The 16,185-nt window shown below is 35.8% G+C and overlaps 1 protein-coding gene across 1 annotated transcript; it reads left to right on the top strand.

The window, feature by feature from the left end:
* The first annotated feature begins 150 nt into the window (after positions 1 to 150).
* On the top strand, positions 151 to 15,973 carry LOC116508755 (synaptonemal complex protein 2-like). Its single transcript, XM_032217405.1, has 14 exons — positions 151 to 293; positions 395 to 491; positions 1,610 to 1,782; positions 2,329 to 2,404; positions 2,516 to 2,576; positions 3,962 to 4,089; positions 6,828 to 7,207; positions 7,385 to 7,509; positions 9,255 to 9,288; positions 10,986 to 11,056; positions 11,141 to 11,198; positions 12,956 to 13,011; positions 13,265 to 13,313; positions 14,898 to 15,973. Exons 1-14 carry the CDS (start codon positions 267 to 269, stop codon positions 15,180 to 15,182), a joined length of 1,620 nt encoding a protein of 539 aa, XP_032073296.1. The 5' UTR covers positions 151 to 266; the 3' UTR covers positions 15,183 to 15,973.
* The last annotated feature ends 212 nt before the right edge of the window (positions 15,974 to 16,185 follow it).

The following is a 16,185-nucleotide window of genomic DNA, read 5'->3' as shown; positions in this document are numbered from 1 at the left end:
AACAAAATTGGATCAAGGCTAAGGTTTCAAAAGATCAACTATTTTATAATATAAATGTCCTCATTGCTGGCTGGAATTTAGTCTTATTTGAAAGCATAGTTATAATGGGATTTTTTAATATTTGAAATGACTAGGTTCTTATACCGGAAAGTCAGTTATCACCTTTGAAAGAGAAAGAATGTAAATTACAGGAAGAAAAAAATAGTTTCTCCTCTCAACATCAATATCCTCAGGCAGAGATCAATCTAAGTAAAAAAGCCAGTGAGATGGACTTCCAAACAAGTCAATCCAAGGTAGTTTAAGCTTTCAAATAGAAAAGAAGAATTCTTGTTTTGTTATATTTGATTAAATGGTTGAATGCTAGGTTAAATTATACTTCTCATTTTATTTCAAGACCACCCCTGGTAAAAGGAAAATGTCCGAGGCATCAATGATTGTGTCGTCTACGTCCAGGTTTTCTGTGCAGAGTCCATTTCCCTTAATTAGTACTTGTAAGTTAAATGACATATTGTATTGTGCCTTCATTCAGTATGTTGTTAATGTATTTTATTATTTTTAGAAAATGTTCCTCTATCATCATGGGTCAATAGCTATCATTAGCCTCTAGAAATGATGTTAGTGAGTTTGCAGGTTGCAGTCAAGTTGACCTCATAAAATCACTTCAAGTTTTGTAATTATTTTTTTTACTCTACAATTCCCTGTACATAGAGCTATTAGCATGACTATCATAAGTAGTATCATTTATGGCCTAGTGAGTTGACAGATTGTGTTCCCATTTTTCAGTGGAAACGAAGTAGCCCGGAAACTCTTACGTACCTGATAGGCTGAGATGAATCATTTTACTGTCTTTCTTCTCTAGCCCTAGGCTTGACAAAAATTTTATATGAAACAGGAGACTAGTTTGTGGTGGTTCTGATAAAGAAATAGAGAACTAAGCCTCCATGGAAATAGTATGAGTTTAGAGAGTTCCATAATCCCTAAAAGGGAATATTTCCTCCTGTGTGCTATGGAAACAGAATTCTGGATAAGCACTAGAAGTGGTGAAAACTTCCCAGCTATTCACTTCAAGCTATTCGAATATGAATTCATTTATTGCCTCACACCAGATAAAGGGAGCTAGCAGGGGAGTTTCTAAACGTCACACAGCCATCAAGAGACAAAAGAAAATCACAGTCAAGCAGCATTTCTAGAAATCAAGTTCTGTGGAAACAATTTTACTTTGGGTTTTTCTTATGTTAATACCCAATTTACTAGCAATGATAGATTCTGGAGAAGAGCTGCACCCTATGTTTTAATGCAAACATCAAGAGTGCATTTTGTTTACATCCAGATTGTTTTATAACCTTCCTCTGTTGGGGTGCAGTACGTTCACTTAAGCCATCTTAACTTCCATTGACATGTAGCATTTGGTTTATCAGAATCTTGTATGGGTTCTTAAGAGGCAGGATCTCAGGGTGATGAATATTGATTAATCCACTGTAAAACTGAAGGACGCTTTGAGCAATTCTTTTCCACGAAACAGTGAATTCAATTTACTGTAATTTACGTGGAAATGTCACAAAGCAGTACAAGTTGCATTGAAAGAAATGAACTATGGGTTCTTTCCCAGCCACTCCACGAAAAGGGAAGATTAAAACCCCTCTTCAGATGATGAGCTTAGTGGAAAGAAATGAAGTTTTCTCAGTACCTGAGACAAGCGCTATGAAGGCTGGCCGAAAAGATAATTGTGCACCTCTAATTTCTGCAACCAAGGCTCTTAATAGGAATACTTCTCTTGAGAAGGTAACTACTTTAGATTTGTAGAACAAATTTAAATCTAAAAAATACATGAATATTTTCTAACCTCCAAAGTTTGGTTAAAAGGTACACATTTCCCCAAAGAGTAATTGGAAAAAAAAATAGAGTTAATGAAGTACACATGGCAGTTGAGAAATTCTGTATTTGAAGTACAATATTTTTGATAATAATAATCCAATTTGGTAAAGGAAATTGGAAAAATTAATCGTTAAAAAGAGAATGTGAAAGAAACAAAAGTGAAGTAGAATAATTGCAAGAAGAGAAAGAACAAGCTTTATATGGAAAAAAAATAGGGGACAGCTTAATCTTCCAACAGATTGCTTGGAAAGTAACATAAGATGTCAAAGTTGCTTGGAAAAATAGTTCAATAAAAGAGGGCCATAGATATGTGAAATATTATTTAGAAAATATTAAATTCACTTTTAATCAGGGATATGTTTTTGTATCCTGTACTTAACTAATTGGTGTAGAAAATAATATAAATAAATATGCATTTTAATAATATTTGTGATTTATTATGTATACATATAGCAAATTCCAGCTGAGAAAATGAAAAATATGATCCACGGTGAGGAAGATCTGGATATCAATGGAAAGCAAAATTTAGGTAAATTGCTCAACATATTTCAATAGACATCCTTTTAAATAGTTTTCATGTTGTTCTAGCAAATCTTAGGATCGCATTTCATATCTAATTTAATATATATGTTTCACATAGATGAGTTAAGTGATATTGTTCCTGATTCCCAACCACCAGTATATAAAAGTGACAAATCATTGTAAGTACTACAAATAATTATAGATAAGTAATATATATGCTAATATGCCTAATTTGAACAACACACTCTGCTCTAATTTCATGTTGGTAGAGATTTCTACATATATACGTCAGGAATGCAACTAGTTACCTTTTATCTGATTTCTCAACAACAAGTATCTACATGGACACTAGAAAGGAGGGGTTTTCAGCATTGTAGTTCTTCTTGTATAGGATTAGAAAATAGTATTTGCCAAATTTTTATCATTACTTCTTTATTTCTTGTTTTAGAGACAGTACATTAATATATTATTCTGACATAAAGATTATTGAACTCTGAACCCCAGATTTCGAACCTGGAAACTTGCACAGCCAACTTATTACAGCAGTTTTTGCCTATCCAATAAACTCTTAACAGGAAGGATTTGTTGTCATCAGGGACCATGAAGGCCTGTGTTTTCTGTTGCTACCCCTTTCCTTGGCCAAAATGTTGCATTGGGTCAGATTAGTATCAACACTGCTAGCATTCAGGAAAGTTTTTAATGCTTGATTGTGTGGTTGGTTTCTTCCATAAGTAAGCAGTTCTTGTTGCTATGACTGTTTTTCCACCATGCACTGATGCAAAGGAAAGTTTGTTTGGCATGGTTACCTTTATATTTGCATCTCTGGATGTCATGATATTACAGACAGTACCTTCAGCCAATCATTGTTCAGCTCAAGGTAGATAATAGTTGAACACAAAAAATGCAAGCAAATCAGTACCAACTGTCTTCACTTCAAACCTGCAGAATGTCATGTTCACTACTTGTCTAACTGAAAGGGCACTGAGAATACTAGCGGCTTTATTAACTTCCTCCAAAGCAAAGAAACAAAAAGATTCTAGCTTTCTTTTCTCCAAAATCATGCACGGAGTTTAGGTGTCTTCTACAGGTGTATCTCTATTCATTTGTCTGTTGAATTAGAAAAATCATTATTCTTCATAGCATACTATTAGGATGATTGGAAGGAAGGTTGAGTTTTAAAATATTTACAAAATGCGGAAAGGCAACATTGTATACAGATCAGTATTGAACTGATTAGTCAGTAATTTGAATGCAAAAATATGATAAACAGTAGCTTGGTATTCAGAATAGTTACAGTTTATTTTGATTGAAAAAAACCCAGAAAATGAATATCAAGAAATGCAAATTAGCATGGCAATAAATATTGGGAAAACTGTAATTAACTCCCCCCCCCCCAGCTTTGTATGGGGAAATACATTTGGATTCATATAAGCAGCCAAGTTACAAATAGTTGCACAATTTGGCTAATATTTTTTAAACAGAATGCATTTTATATTTGAAACAATCACATAAATCAAATTATCAACATGTTAAAAAGTTGCTAAAATATGTATGCTTTTTTTAGATTGCCTGGCCTTTCAAACAATTTTGTTGCTGAAATTAAAACTCAGAAAAAAACAAAGTGCTGGATACCTGAAACAATAATAACTCAATGTCAGAAGATTACTGCGTCAGAAAGTATAGTATATCAAGGTTACATCTTTATATAAAAAGTCATATCAAAGTTATATTAGTTTTTTTCACAATTATCCAAATAAAGAATTTCAAAAAAATAGTTACCTTTAAACTGTGTTTGCTATATGTGTGTTTGTGTATCTTGGTTATCTTCTAATAGCAGAAAAGAAGCAGATATGGGGGGAAAAGCAAATATCTCTTGAAAGGCGTAACCATTTTTTACCCATTGTCAGTTAGGACTCTAATATGATTATCCAATTCATTGTGTTCATGATTGTCCATATTTCTCCCACTCCATTTCTTCTGCCTGAGGCACAACCTCACGTAGAGGACAAACACTTTAGGCCTTAATATAAAAAAGTTAAAAGTCAACACTTAAGCAAAGGAGATTATCCCTCTCCTCCACAGTCAGTCTGGGAGTGTTTAATCTCGATATCCAAGCTTCCAGCAACCACCAGCATGATTTAATAACAGAAGCATTTATTCCACCTCAATGGAAGAATTATTTCTTTCTGCCAGTTGCGAAAAGGTTTCTCTCCTTTCTCCCTCTTTCCCATTAAGAGCCATTTATCTCTTTTTTTCTTGCCTCCTCTCCATTTCTCCATCTAGTTCTGTTCTAAACTTTAGCTTCCTGTCCTTCCCCTCATCCCACCTGCATCCTGTTTTCCTCTTTACTATTTTTATTTGATATGCACTTAATATCTAAGTGTGGGACAAGACCTATTTTCCCTCCTTAACATACTTGTGAGGTAGGTTGGGTTGACAGGAGGAGAATGGTTTGCATGCACCCATAGCTTAGGATAGATCTGAGGATCTCCTCCTCCTCCCTCTGAAAACAGGAAGTACGGCCTGTGAATGAGAGACACAGTGGTATGCAGATAGAGGATCAATTAATTTCTAAGATTGAATCAGTGACGTGCAGTGAGGTTTATGGCTGGTGAGGCACTGACACAGGAGTTTCAAATTTTTTTAGACTTGTGGACTTCAACTCCCAGAATTCCACAGCCAGGCATGCTCAGTTCCGATTTAAAGCGACAGCATTTGTTTTTCTCCTTTGCGAAAAAGTTTTCCTTCATTCTTTTTCTTCTCCCTCCCCCTTCTTCCTCCTCTCTCCTTCCCTCCCCCCTCTCTCAAACAGACACACGCACACAGAGAAGTTGGATCCCTCTCTCACTCACTCACTCTCAAACAAACACAAACACAGAAATTGAATTGGATATATTTTCCAATGGCTTGAAAGCAGCTCCTCTGCCATACCACCCCCCATTCCCCTGCTCCCTTCCGATCCGAGCCTTTGATTGCAGGTGGAGCCACGTTGCCTTTTCAAACTTGTAATCAGTGAAGCTGGGCTTATATACTTTTATCCAGCTCTGTGTGTGTGTGTGTGTGTGTGTGTGTGTGTGTGTGTGTAAAGGCAATGTAGCTCTGCATGCAATCAAACTATACTTGGGGAGGGATCTACACTTGAGGATGAAGTTTGAATTCCTCCCCTCCCTCCGACCCACACACATACCTTTTCCAGCTGTTTCAACTCTGCTCTTGTCTGCTATCATGAAAAGAAAAAAAAATGTAAAAGGAAAAAAACAAGAGCTGAGGTCAGGCTGAGCTAGTTGCTGCCAGAATCACCGTGGATGACTCTGCTTAGTGCTTAACTGTTTAAAAAAGCCTCTAAAAAGTGCCCTCTACAGGAGGAGGCAGAAGAATAAAGTGCCTCATCTACGTCAGGAAGTTTTCGGCTTTTAACCCTTGCTTAACTCTGCTTGAGTGATCATAAAACACCAAACTACATGAGGCAGATCATTTTCCTGCCTCCTCCTATAAAGGGCACTTTTTTAGAGGCTTTTTTAAACAGTTAAGCACCAAGCATCCCCTGTGACTCTGGCAGCAACTAGCTCAGCCTTTTTCCTTTTACATTTTTTTTTCTTTTCATGATGACAGGCTCTGCCTCCCCTGACTGCACGTCCTTGGATTGAATGCCCTTTTTACAGGCAATTAATTTTAAGCAATAGTTATTAATACAACTAATATTTATTTATCCTAGAATTGCACTTTTAAAAATGTGGCTTCAAACCAATAGCTATATATACAGGTTCCACCACAAATCCGCGGTAGACTAAAGCGCGCTCGACGAAAGCGCGTATGTGATGTCATCACAGCGTGACGAAAACGGCACGCTGTGAGTGGTAAATTTAAAATTAACGTGAAAACGTTACCCTAACCCCCCCAAACCTAACCCTAAGCCTAACCCTTAACCTAACCCTAAACCTAACCCTAAACCTAACCCTTAACCTAACGCTAAACCTAACGCTAACCCTTAACCTAACCCTAAACCTAACCCTAATGCTTAACGTAACCCTAAACCTAACCCTTAACCCTAACCCTAAACCTAACCCTTACCTTTATGTGAATCGGCTTGCTTTAATTTTATTTTAATTTTAATTTAATTTATTTTTAATTTTATTTGTCGCGCTGCTGATGACATCACGTACGCGCTTTGATCGGGCGCGCTTTAGTGGACCGCGGTTTTGACGGGTCACGATATATACAAACAGGCATACAAATGTGAAATACATGCAAACATATTGGAGGAAATCCTTAGAAGTGGTTTTACCTGGAGTTGGCAGCCCTAAGTTGATAAGCTGTGTAATTTTTGTGTCTGTAAAAACATGCAATTCTAAATTGACTTCCTTTTTAATAAGTATGGTAATTTATAACACTTTACTTAATTTTAAACTTTTGTTTTTGTTTTTTATTAGCTGCTAATCTAAGTGACAGAGCTGCTAAGCAAAGAGCTTTTGCTTCAATATTTTCAATGACTACTTCCGAGTTAAGAAATAAACAGCATTGCAGTGGCAAAATCATAGAGGAGCAACACAGCAAAACCAATAAAATACCAGATTCACAAACCAATGTTAAGCATTTAGATGAGAAAATACCAAAAAGTAAAAGCAGAAAGAGTGTTTTCAACACATCTGAAATATCACTTCCTGCTACCAAAAAGAATAATAGTTCACTTACAACTTCAAGGCACTCTAAATCAATGTCTGAAATGAATGATCATGATATTAGATTGAATGTATCACCTGCTGCAAAAGAGACTGCTAATAAGAAAACTGATCAAATAAATTATGAGAAGGTAAACAACCTCAGCATTGCTTTTCTAGTTATATACTAAATCAAAATAGTGATTGCTTTTAGTTTATTAACTATTTCTTATATTATTGATATATTTGGTAACCCTAATTGGCAAGCACCAAGAACAGAAAGCATTAAGGACGCCACTGTATTGAATTTTTTTCTTTCTTTTTTTCAGAAAACAAAATCAAAAGATGTGATTGAAGCAGCAGAAATGTTAATAAGTAAAATCAACAAAAGATATAAAGAAAAGGATGGTATAAAAAATACAGCAAAATTGTATCAGTCATTTTCTGATAGGAGGTATTGTATATATTTTTTCTTTTTATGTAACTGAAATGTAAATAGATACTGCATGTTAAAAAGTAAATAGTTTTGCAAGAGATCTATTTTTATCTTTTTTAGTTTTCTCAATGTAGTTTTTTTTACATTTTCCTACGTTTATCTTTTATCTCTTTAAAAAATTTCTAATATTATCATGAAACGGAACAAAATTTTTAGTGATTCTGTATTTTTCACTTTTTGTGTTATTAATTGCATTACATTTATTTATTTTATTCATTAAATTTACATGCCATCGATCTTACAGATTAGGTGATTCTTTTACATAAGAGTAATACAGTTATAAGGTTATATTTCAGTTTATGAATAATGTCACATTTTTTAAAACAAATGTTATCATATTTTGAAGTTTAAAGATTTGGAGCTGCTTCACCCTCTGTTGCCTGAAAATACTAATAAAATATACTGAAAGTAATCAAATGCAAAATGGAATTAATTTTATAAAAATAAATGATCTCGACATCTTTACTACCATTAACATCTATTAGAAAATAGCTTATGGCAATACTATAGACTACTGTATTTAAAATAGCGACTTATGACTGGTCCTTGCACTTCCAACTATTGCAGGATCCCTATGGTCACGTGATCAAATTGGGGTGCTTGGCAGGCATTCATACCAGTTGCAGCATCCTGGGTCACATGATCGTAATTTGTGATCTTCCCACAGGGCTTTTGGCAAGCAAAGTCAGTAGGGGAAGCTGGATTTGCTTGATAGCTGGTCACAAAATGGTTATAAAATGGGCCACAACTCACTTAACAACTGTGTTACTTAGCAGAGGAAGTTCCAGTTCAAATTGTGGTTGTAAGTTGATGGCTCTCTATATTAGTTCGCAGATTTCTTTTCCCCAGTGACACCTGGTTTTTAAAAAAAGCTAGTAAAAGCACCTGAAATGGTGCCTGAGCAAAAAGTTGTGAGGGCTCTTTGCTCTAGGACAGTCTGAAGCTCGTACTGGAGTACTAGAGCAGGGGTGTCAAACTTAAGGCCTGGGACCTGGATCCTCCTGCAGGGTATTTACACTATATTGCCAAAAGTATTCGCTCACAACTGAGTCTGATTATGTGGATGGGTGAGTGAATACTTTTGGCAATATAGTGTAGATCTGGCTCGCGGGGCCACCCTGGAAACAGTGAAGGATTGACCTGCGGTGCTTCTGCGAGTGAAAATGGGTCCCCGAGCTCTGTTTTTGGCTGCCATGGCCTCCTGCATGCAGCTCTCCCGAGCGCCGTTTTCACTGGCAGAGGGTTGTAGGAGGCCATGGCAGCCTAAAATGGAGCTCGGGAGCACGTTTTCATTGGCAGAGCGCTCAGGCCAACACAAGCATCCCCGACATGAGTGATGTCAAGCTGGCCACACCCTCTGAGATCAAACACATCCCTGATGCAGCCCTCAATGAAATCAAGTTTGACACCCTGTCCAAGAGCCATTGGAGAGCCAAAGTTGGCCAATCTAAAGCACCTCCAAGCATAGACCACTGTTCACCATTTCATAATCTATAAACATTCATTCATGCCATAATATGTGCCTACAACTTTTTCTTATTTTTTTATGCAACAGACTAGCATGGCTATTTTTGAAACCTTTTCAAGGAATGTATTTCATCGTTTAATTATATTACTTAAGATTGCTATTTAAATACAACTTTATTTCCAAATGAAGATTTCTAGCTTGGTATTGATTTCTATTCCATCCATTTTTCTTACAGCATGCTGTTAAATAAAATTGATAGCGATGACAAGGTATTTTTTTCCTTTACAAATTTATCTGAAAATTGTTTTAGGTATTTGTTTTTAGGCATCGTGAATTAAATGTATTTGAACTCTGAACCAAATAAGTGGTTTTGTTCAGGGGGGGGGGATTCAAATTTTTTTAGTACTGGTTCTGTGAGCATGGCTTTGTGGGCATGGCATGGCTTTATGGCCGTGGCAGGGGAAGGATACTGAAAAATCCCCATTCCCTCCCCATCCCACTAATGTGCTTTCCAGCTCCGTTCTCCTGTTCAGGGCAACAAAAGGTCAGCTGGGAGGCAGCGGGAGAGGTGCCAGCCTATTTCCCAGTTCTCCAAACTACTCAAAATTTCTGCTATTGGTTCTCCAGAAGCTCTCAGAACTGGCTGAATACCACTTCTGGTTTGGTTTCAAGAGTGGCATTTATAGTGGTATTTTTTCAAGTTTTGTAATTGAACTGATCGTATTTCTCAACCTTGGAATCTTTACAATATATGGATTCAACTCTCAGAATTCTGGTTGGTGAATGCTGGCTGGAGAATTCTGGGAGTTGAAGTCCACACATTTTAAAGTTCCCAAGGTTGGAAAACACCAGTCTAGGCTGCTCTTTAATGTTTTATTACTGGGCTGCTCAGAAATTCAGAAATTGCTGGCATGTCTCTCTCTCTCCCTCCCACCCCACATCCTCTCTCATACACATACACACCAAACAATTCATAATAAAGAGTAATGAATGATATTACATTAAGTGATTTAAATTTATAATTAAATAAATGAAAAACCTGCATAATTGCAAATATTTTTTTTTCCAAAATGTCATTAGGAGATAGTTCCAAGTCACACAAGGCCTGCAAACTTCAGTGAATGCTCTTGTGTGGCCTTGCAACCTCTGAAAAGAGCAGGAAAGTATGCCATGATCTCACATTAGAGGTGGATTGCGCATGATTTGGCCTGGATCGGGCGAACTGGTAGTGGCGATGGCGGGAAGCTCAGCCCACCCGCCCAGATACTTCTGCGCATGTGCATGCGAACAAGCACGAGCGAGCTGGTAGAGCCGGGATTTGCAACCCACCTCTGTCTCACATGCTTTTGCATGTCTCCAGAGGCCTTTCAGAGGGCCCTCCTAGGAGGGCCCCCTCATGGGACTTCCAGAGGGTCTGGAGGTTTGGCATATCCCCAAAAATGAAATGCCATGTCGCCAGTGATATGCATGCCATAGGTTCACCATCACCAACTTAGACTGAATGGGATGAAGTGCAGCTGGGAGGAAAGCAGGAGCTGAACCCATGACTAAATAAAAGAAGATTCCTCACAGCTCAATAACTGCCAAAACAGAACTGGGAGACTCAGAGTTCAGGAATCACCTTTATCTGCAAGGAAAAACATCATCCGCAAAAAAAAAACAACCAACCACTAATTGCTTTGCACTTATCATAATATGTTACTTTATGTTGCTAAATAAGTAAGGTGTTAGATCTTACAGAAAAGCTGCTAGAAGAATGTTTTTGTTTTAAAACTAAGCATTAGGAAAACCTCAGAGTGGAGATGTACTGATTGTGAACATGAACAGATTTAACTGCTCCCTTTGCCCTTTATTGTTTGACTGCGTGATCCAGAAGTTTTATTTAAACAAATTGAAAAAAAAAAAAACCTCAGGAAACAGGGGTAACATAGGCCTGTTATATATCACCTTACTTTTTTATGCCTAGAAAAAAAGACAGAATAGAAGGACTGGAAATTTCAGAACTACACCACACAACAATACTAATAAACAATCTGTGTAAGTAAACAGTAATTTAATACAAATCTAGCCATTTGAGATATGAAAAGAAAACACTAAACGAAGTTTTATCTCCTTTGATAGGGATGATGTCTATGACTTTAATCAAAGTGGATTTGATGAACCTACAATAAAGCTTGGAGTAAGAAAATTATAGCATATTAATATGTCAATAATTATATTCAACAATATTACTTATTTGGAATTTATGCTTCTTATTAATTCAATCTAAAATATAGTTTGATTCCATAGCAATTTCACCCTTCTCTTGGCTTACGTTAAAATTGTACTTTGCTGTAGCTACCCAAGTTTGCTACTGGTATTTCTTAATAAAAGAAGGAAAGAATAGACAAAGTTATTAGAATTGATCATCTCCATGTCATATGCAGTTTTCCTTATTAATAGTAAGGATATTTCTGGTTATTTTGGTGCATTTTTGTCAGTGTTATCACAAGCTTAGCCAAGTCCAATTTTACTTGAGCATGTTCACGTTGTTGTATGCAAGCTAAGAACACAAGCCTAGAGATTTGCAAATCAACATTAAATGAACTCAACTTTACTGGAGAGGCTAGATAAGAGTTTCTCAACCTTGATAATTTAAGATGTGTGTGCTTCAATTAGCTAGCAAAGTCCACCAAGGTTGAAAAACATAGGGCTAGATAGCCATTTAAGAATGCTGCTGACCAGGAAATTGAGCTAGATTTTCTGTACAGATAGTCCTTAATTTACTATCATTCATTTAGTGACAGTTCAAAGTTACAAGAGCACTGAAAAAAGTGACTTACAACTGGTCTCCTTGCACTTAAGACTCTCACACCATCCTCACCGTCATATGATCAAAATTCAGGCACTTGACAACCTGCCTGTATTAATAACGGTTGCAACATCCTGGAGTCACATAATCGCCATTTATGACGTTCTCAGCCAGCTTCCCAACAAACAAACTCAATAGGGGAAGCTGGATTTGCTTAACAACCGCAATGATTCATTAACAACCATGGCAAAAAATACAAAACTGAGTGTGACTCACTTTAACAATTGCCTTGCTTTGCAAAAGAAATTCTGGCCCCGATTGTGGTCATAATTTGAGGACTGCTTGTAATAACTTTGCTGATCTTTGCGTTCTATTGTTTCTTGTGTCCCACCATTAGAAAATACTGACACACTAACATACATTAATTTTGAAATTGCAATCAGTATTAAAAACTTATATATTGTCATGCTCAGAGAGCAATAAAAGCAAATTGTATTTGTAAAGAAAATAAAGATTTTAAAACAATATGTGATATTGAGGTCATTTTAAATAAGCACTAATTATCTTTTGTTAAAAAAAAGTCTTTATAAAAATTACAGATATACAATTCTAAAAATGTATACAATTTTCATTGAAAATGAAATATAAGAAAAATATATGTATATATAGGAGGATATAAGATGTATGGAATTAATAGGAGTAGATAAAAATATGTAAAATTGGACATAGATATAGATATATAAAGATATATGTATGGATAAAAGGGGTATAGTGGATATTTAAAGATGTAGAAATGTTGATGATATGAATGTTTATTAAAAATAAAAAAATGAAAAATTCCTACTGCAGTTTTCAGAACATATTTTGTAAGAAACTTTGACCTAGAAGTATCTAGGAGTGAAAAAAAGAGATTTCTGTTGAAGCATCATTCTTTCTGCACATAAATTCCTACTGAAAATTGTGAGGAGGCTTCATATCATAGTTTTGCATTCCAGACACTTTTAGATTACAATAAACTGTCTTTAAGTATTAAAAAAAATTCATTAAAAAAATAGGAAGAATGATTTGTTTACTTGACAAACATTTACAAATAGGCAGAAAAATCAGCTACAAATGGAACTGTAACACTTGTGCTGTTTATTTAGGTCCAGGAATTACATCATATTAGTTTAGAAGCTACTGATGTACTCCCAAAGAAAATGTAAGTATATTGTCTATCAGCAGAAAAACTTGTAAATAAGAGTTATTATAATAAAATTAGATAATGGCAATATTCTAAATACATGCTTTATGTTGGTTTGGTAAAGGAAAAAATGTCTAGATGATATGTGGTAGGTGCATTAGCTGTGGAAAGTGGTTGCTTTCTACTTATGCAAGTAAATAAAAAATGAATCCAAATGAACCATTTATTTCCATTCTAATTACTACAATAAGAATGTTTTAACTTGTTTTAGGGCTCAGAAAAATGAAACAAGTATAACCCAAAAGAAGCAAGAAAAGAAGGTATTTTTTAAAAATGAACATAATTTTAGTAAAAGTTGTATTTTGTAAAGTACAAGGATGTTTGTAATATTTATAGCTCAGGTGTAGGACAAAGGTAAAGGTTCGTTCTCCGAGCTTGTGGATTTCCGGTGATCACAAGATCCATCACAAGACTCACTGATAACTCACAGCTAATCCATCAGAAGACCCTCACTTGACACACACATACCTAAAGCCAGTGGTGGGTTCCGACCAGTTCGACCAAACTGGTAGTGGTTTGGCGGCCTGGATCGCTGGAACCGGCAGTGACCCAGGCCTGCCACGCCCCTGAACTGGTTCGCCTATGGCACCACTATCTTGTTTTTTGCTTCTGCACATGCACAGAACAATTTTTATTGTACTGCACATGTGCGCATCAAGCATGCGGGGTGGGCCCACAAGCGAACCAGCAGTAGTGACCACCGGAACCCACCCCTGCCTGAATCCCTTATAAACAGAACACTGACATCACCTAAACTCCCCTGAAAATAGCAATAGCAATAGCAGTTAGACTTATATACCGCTTCATAGGGCTTTCAGCCCTCTCTAAGTGGTTTACAGAGTCAACATATTGCCCCCAACAACAATCCGGGTCCTCATTTTACCCACCTCGGAAGGGTGGAAGGCTGAGTCAACCCTGAGCTGGTGAGATTTGAACAGTCGAACTGCAGAATTGCAGAACTGCAGTCAGCTGAAGTAGCCTGCAGTGCTGCATTTAACCACTGCGCCACCTACTGTTACCTACCCTGGTAATTAAATGTTCAGAAACCAACCGACAAGCTGGGAGAACGAACCTTTATCCTCACAAGGATGTTTATTTATAGTAATAGTTCTCCTTAGCTGCTATTATGTATATTTAGTTTGATTGCTAGGTTGGATTGTGTTTTTAATGCCATGTTATATGTTGCTGTTGCAAGATGGACAGAAGGTGGCATGGGGAGAGGAAATACCACACTTTTACAATGTGAAACTGCAAAATAAAATCTTGAGATTTTTTTACTGCCTTTTAAATTTTTTATTCAGTTGAATCTTACTTGCTTTAATTTAAAATACTATATATCAGGGATGTTAAATCTGTGCTGTGTTAAATCTCATTAATAGCAACTAGACAAATCATACAGGTTAATTAGATTAACTGTTTAACTGTTTAATAAATTTATAGGCCGCCCAATCCCGGAGGACTAGAATTGTGTTTAGTAAGATCTCAATTATAATTTATTTTCATAAATTTAATACTGGTTTTTACAGATTGTACTGGTTTCCAAGTAGAATATGCTAATGAAGATTTAAGTCTTTGAAGAACTTGTTTCTTTGACATTTGAGAAAATGCATCACCTTGAATTTGTTAGCAGATTAAGATCTAGATTTTCATTTATATGCATGATATGGGATAGGTTATAATATTTTAACAGATCATTATACTAGTAGATAAAATGGCCTGGTATTTTGTTTTTTGGCCATATCTAATCAGAACAAGTGTTTTGCAGTTCTATAAAAGAATAAAAGTTATTTTAAAATAAAACAAATACTTATTTTTAAAAGAAAATTATTACTTTTGTTCTATAGGGCAGGACAAATAGAAAGTACAAGCATCTTTTTAGTGACACAGACACCGAATATAGAGGTGATGATAACAACACAGATATTAGCTGGTTAAGGGAATCAAATAGAAAGCCTAAACCTCAGCTCGTAAATTACGGCAGAACCAGAAAACCAAGGAAGTTCCAAACTCTGGAACCAGGCAAGATGTTTATTTATTACAAAGCCTATAAATCAGATTATTTTCCTGTAATTAAAATGCTGTTCTCTTGGGGCCAATTCAAATATTGGTATTTACATGAATCTTGGTAGGAACGCTCCCTCAAGTTTTCAAGCAGGAGATTTGCTAGGCAGAAAACAATCCAACTAATGTTCATCCTTCCACAACACACTCATACACAATTGATAATATTAGCTTTTGGTATAGGTCAAACACTGTTATCTCCTTGCAATTATCCATGTCTGGTTGGATTTTTAATAAAAAATAGACCTAGAAATTGTTGAACTTAAGTGAAATAGAACAGCTTTATATTTGCCTGCTAAATACATACTCAAAAGTAAGATCTGCTGAGATTAGTGATATTCACAAGGAGGATTGGCCTTAAATTATTTATTTGTATTATACACACAGAGAAAAACGCAAGGTTTTTTTGCTGTCTCTCAGATTTTCAATTTATTGTGCATAAAGCAGCTCTAATTCATTTCTGAAATTGGATATTCTATTTCTTCTTGTCATTTCTGATTAGAATACATGCTTCCTTTCCCCTAAAAGCATAAAAGTACTTTTAAAATATGGCTTATTTTTCAAATTGCATTTTAAAAAGAATCTTCTATACTTTCTAATCCTTTTGTGAACTTTTTCTGCTTTGTTTTTTTGTTCTCACTCTTGCAAATGCACAGAACTAGAGGTATGTACATATGTATGTACTGTATATGTCCCAAAACATCCCTACTCTTATATTGAGGCTATACCTTTGCTTCTGAGTAGAACACACTTTGCATAGTTAAATTACATTCTAACAAACTACATTCCAATAAGAAAACATTAAAACATTTTATCCTAAGTGTATTTTTACGTCACTTGATTTTTGCATCTTGTTATTTTATTTACCAACCAATAACTAGTTTGATGTCATTGAGAAATATTGTAAATATTTCACATATACATACAATATTTTCTCTAGCTCCATGCTTGTCCTGAAGGCACAGTTAGGGAAATTGGACGTTCCAAGATTGCATGTTGGCCTTGAGTTACTTTTTGCAGTTTCCAGCTTTCTCCTCCAACCACAGCCATCAAAAATGCCTGGCCTCCTTT

The sequence above is a fragment of the Thamnophis elegans genome, chromosome 5 (assembly GCF_009769535.1).
Source record: "Thamnophis elegans isolate rThaEle1 chromosome 5, rThaEle1.pri, whole genome shotgun sequence".
NCBI lineage: Eukaryota > Metazoa > Chordata > Lepidosauria > Squamata > Colubridae > Thamnophis > Thamnophis elegans.
This window is presented reverse-complemented; position numbering and strand designations above follow the sequence as displayed.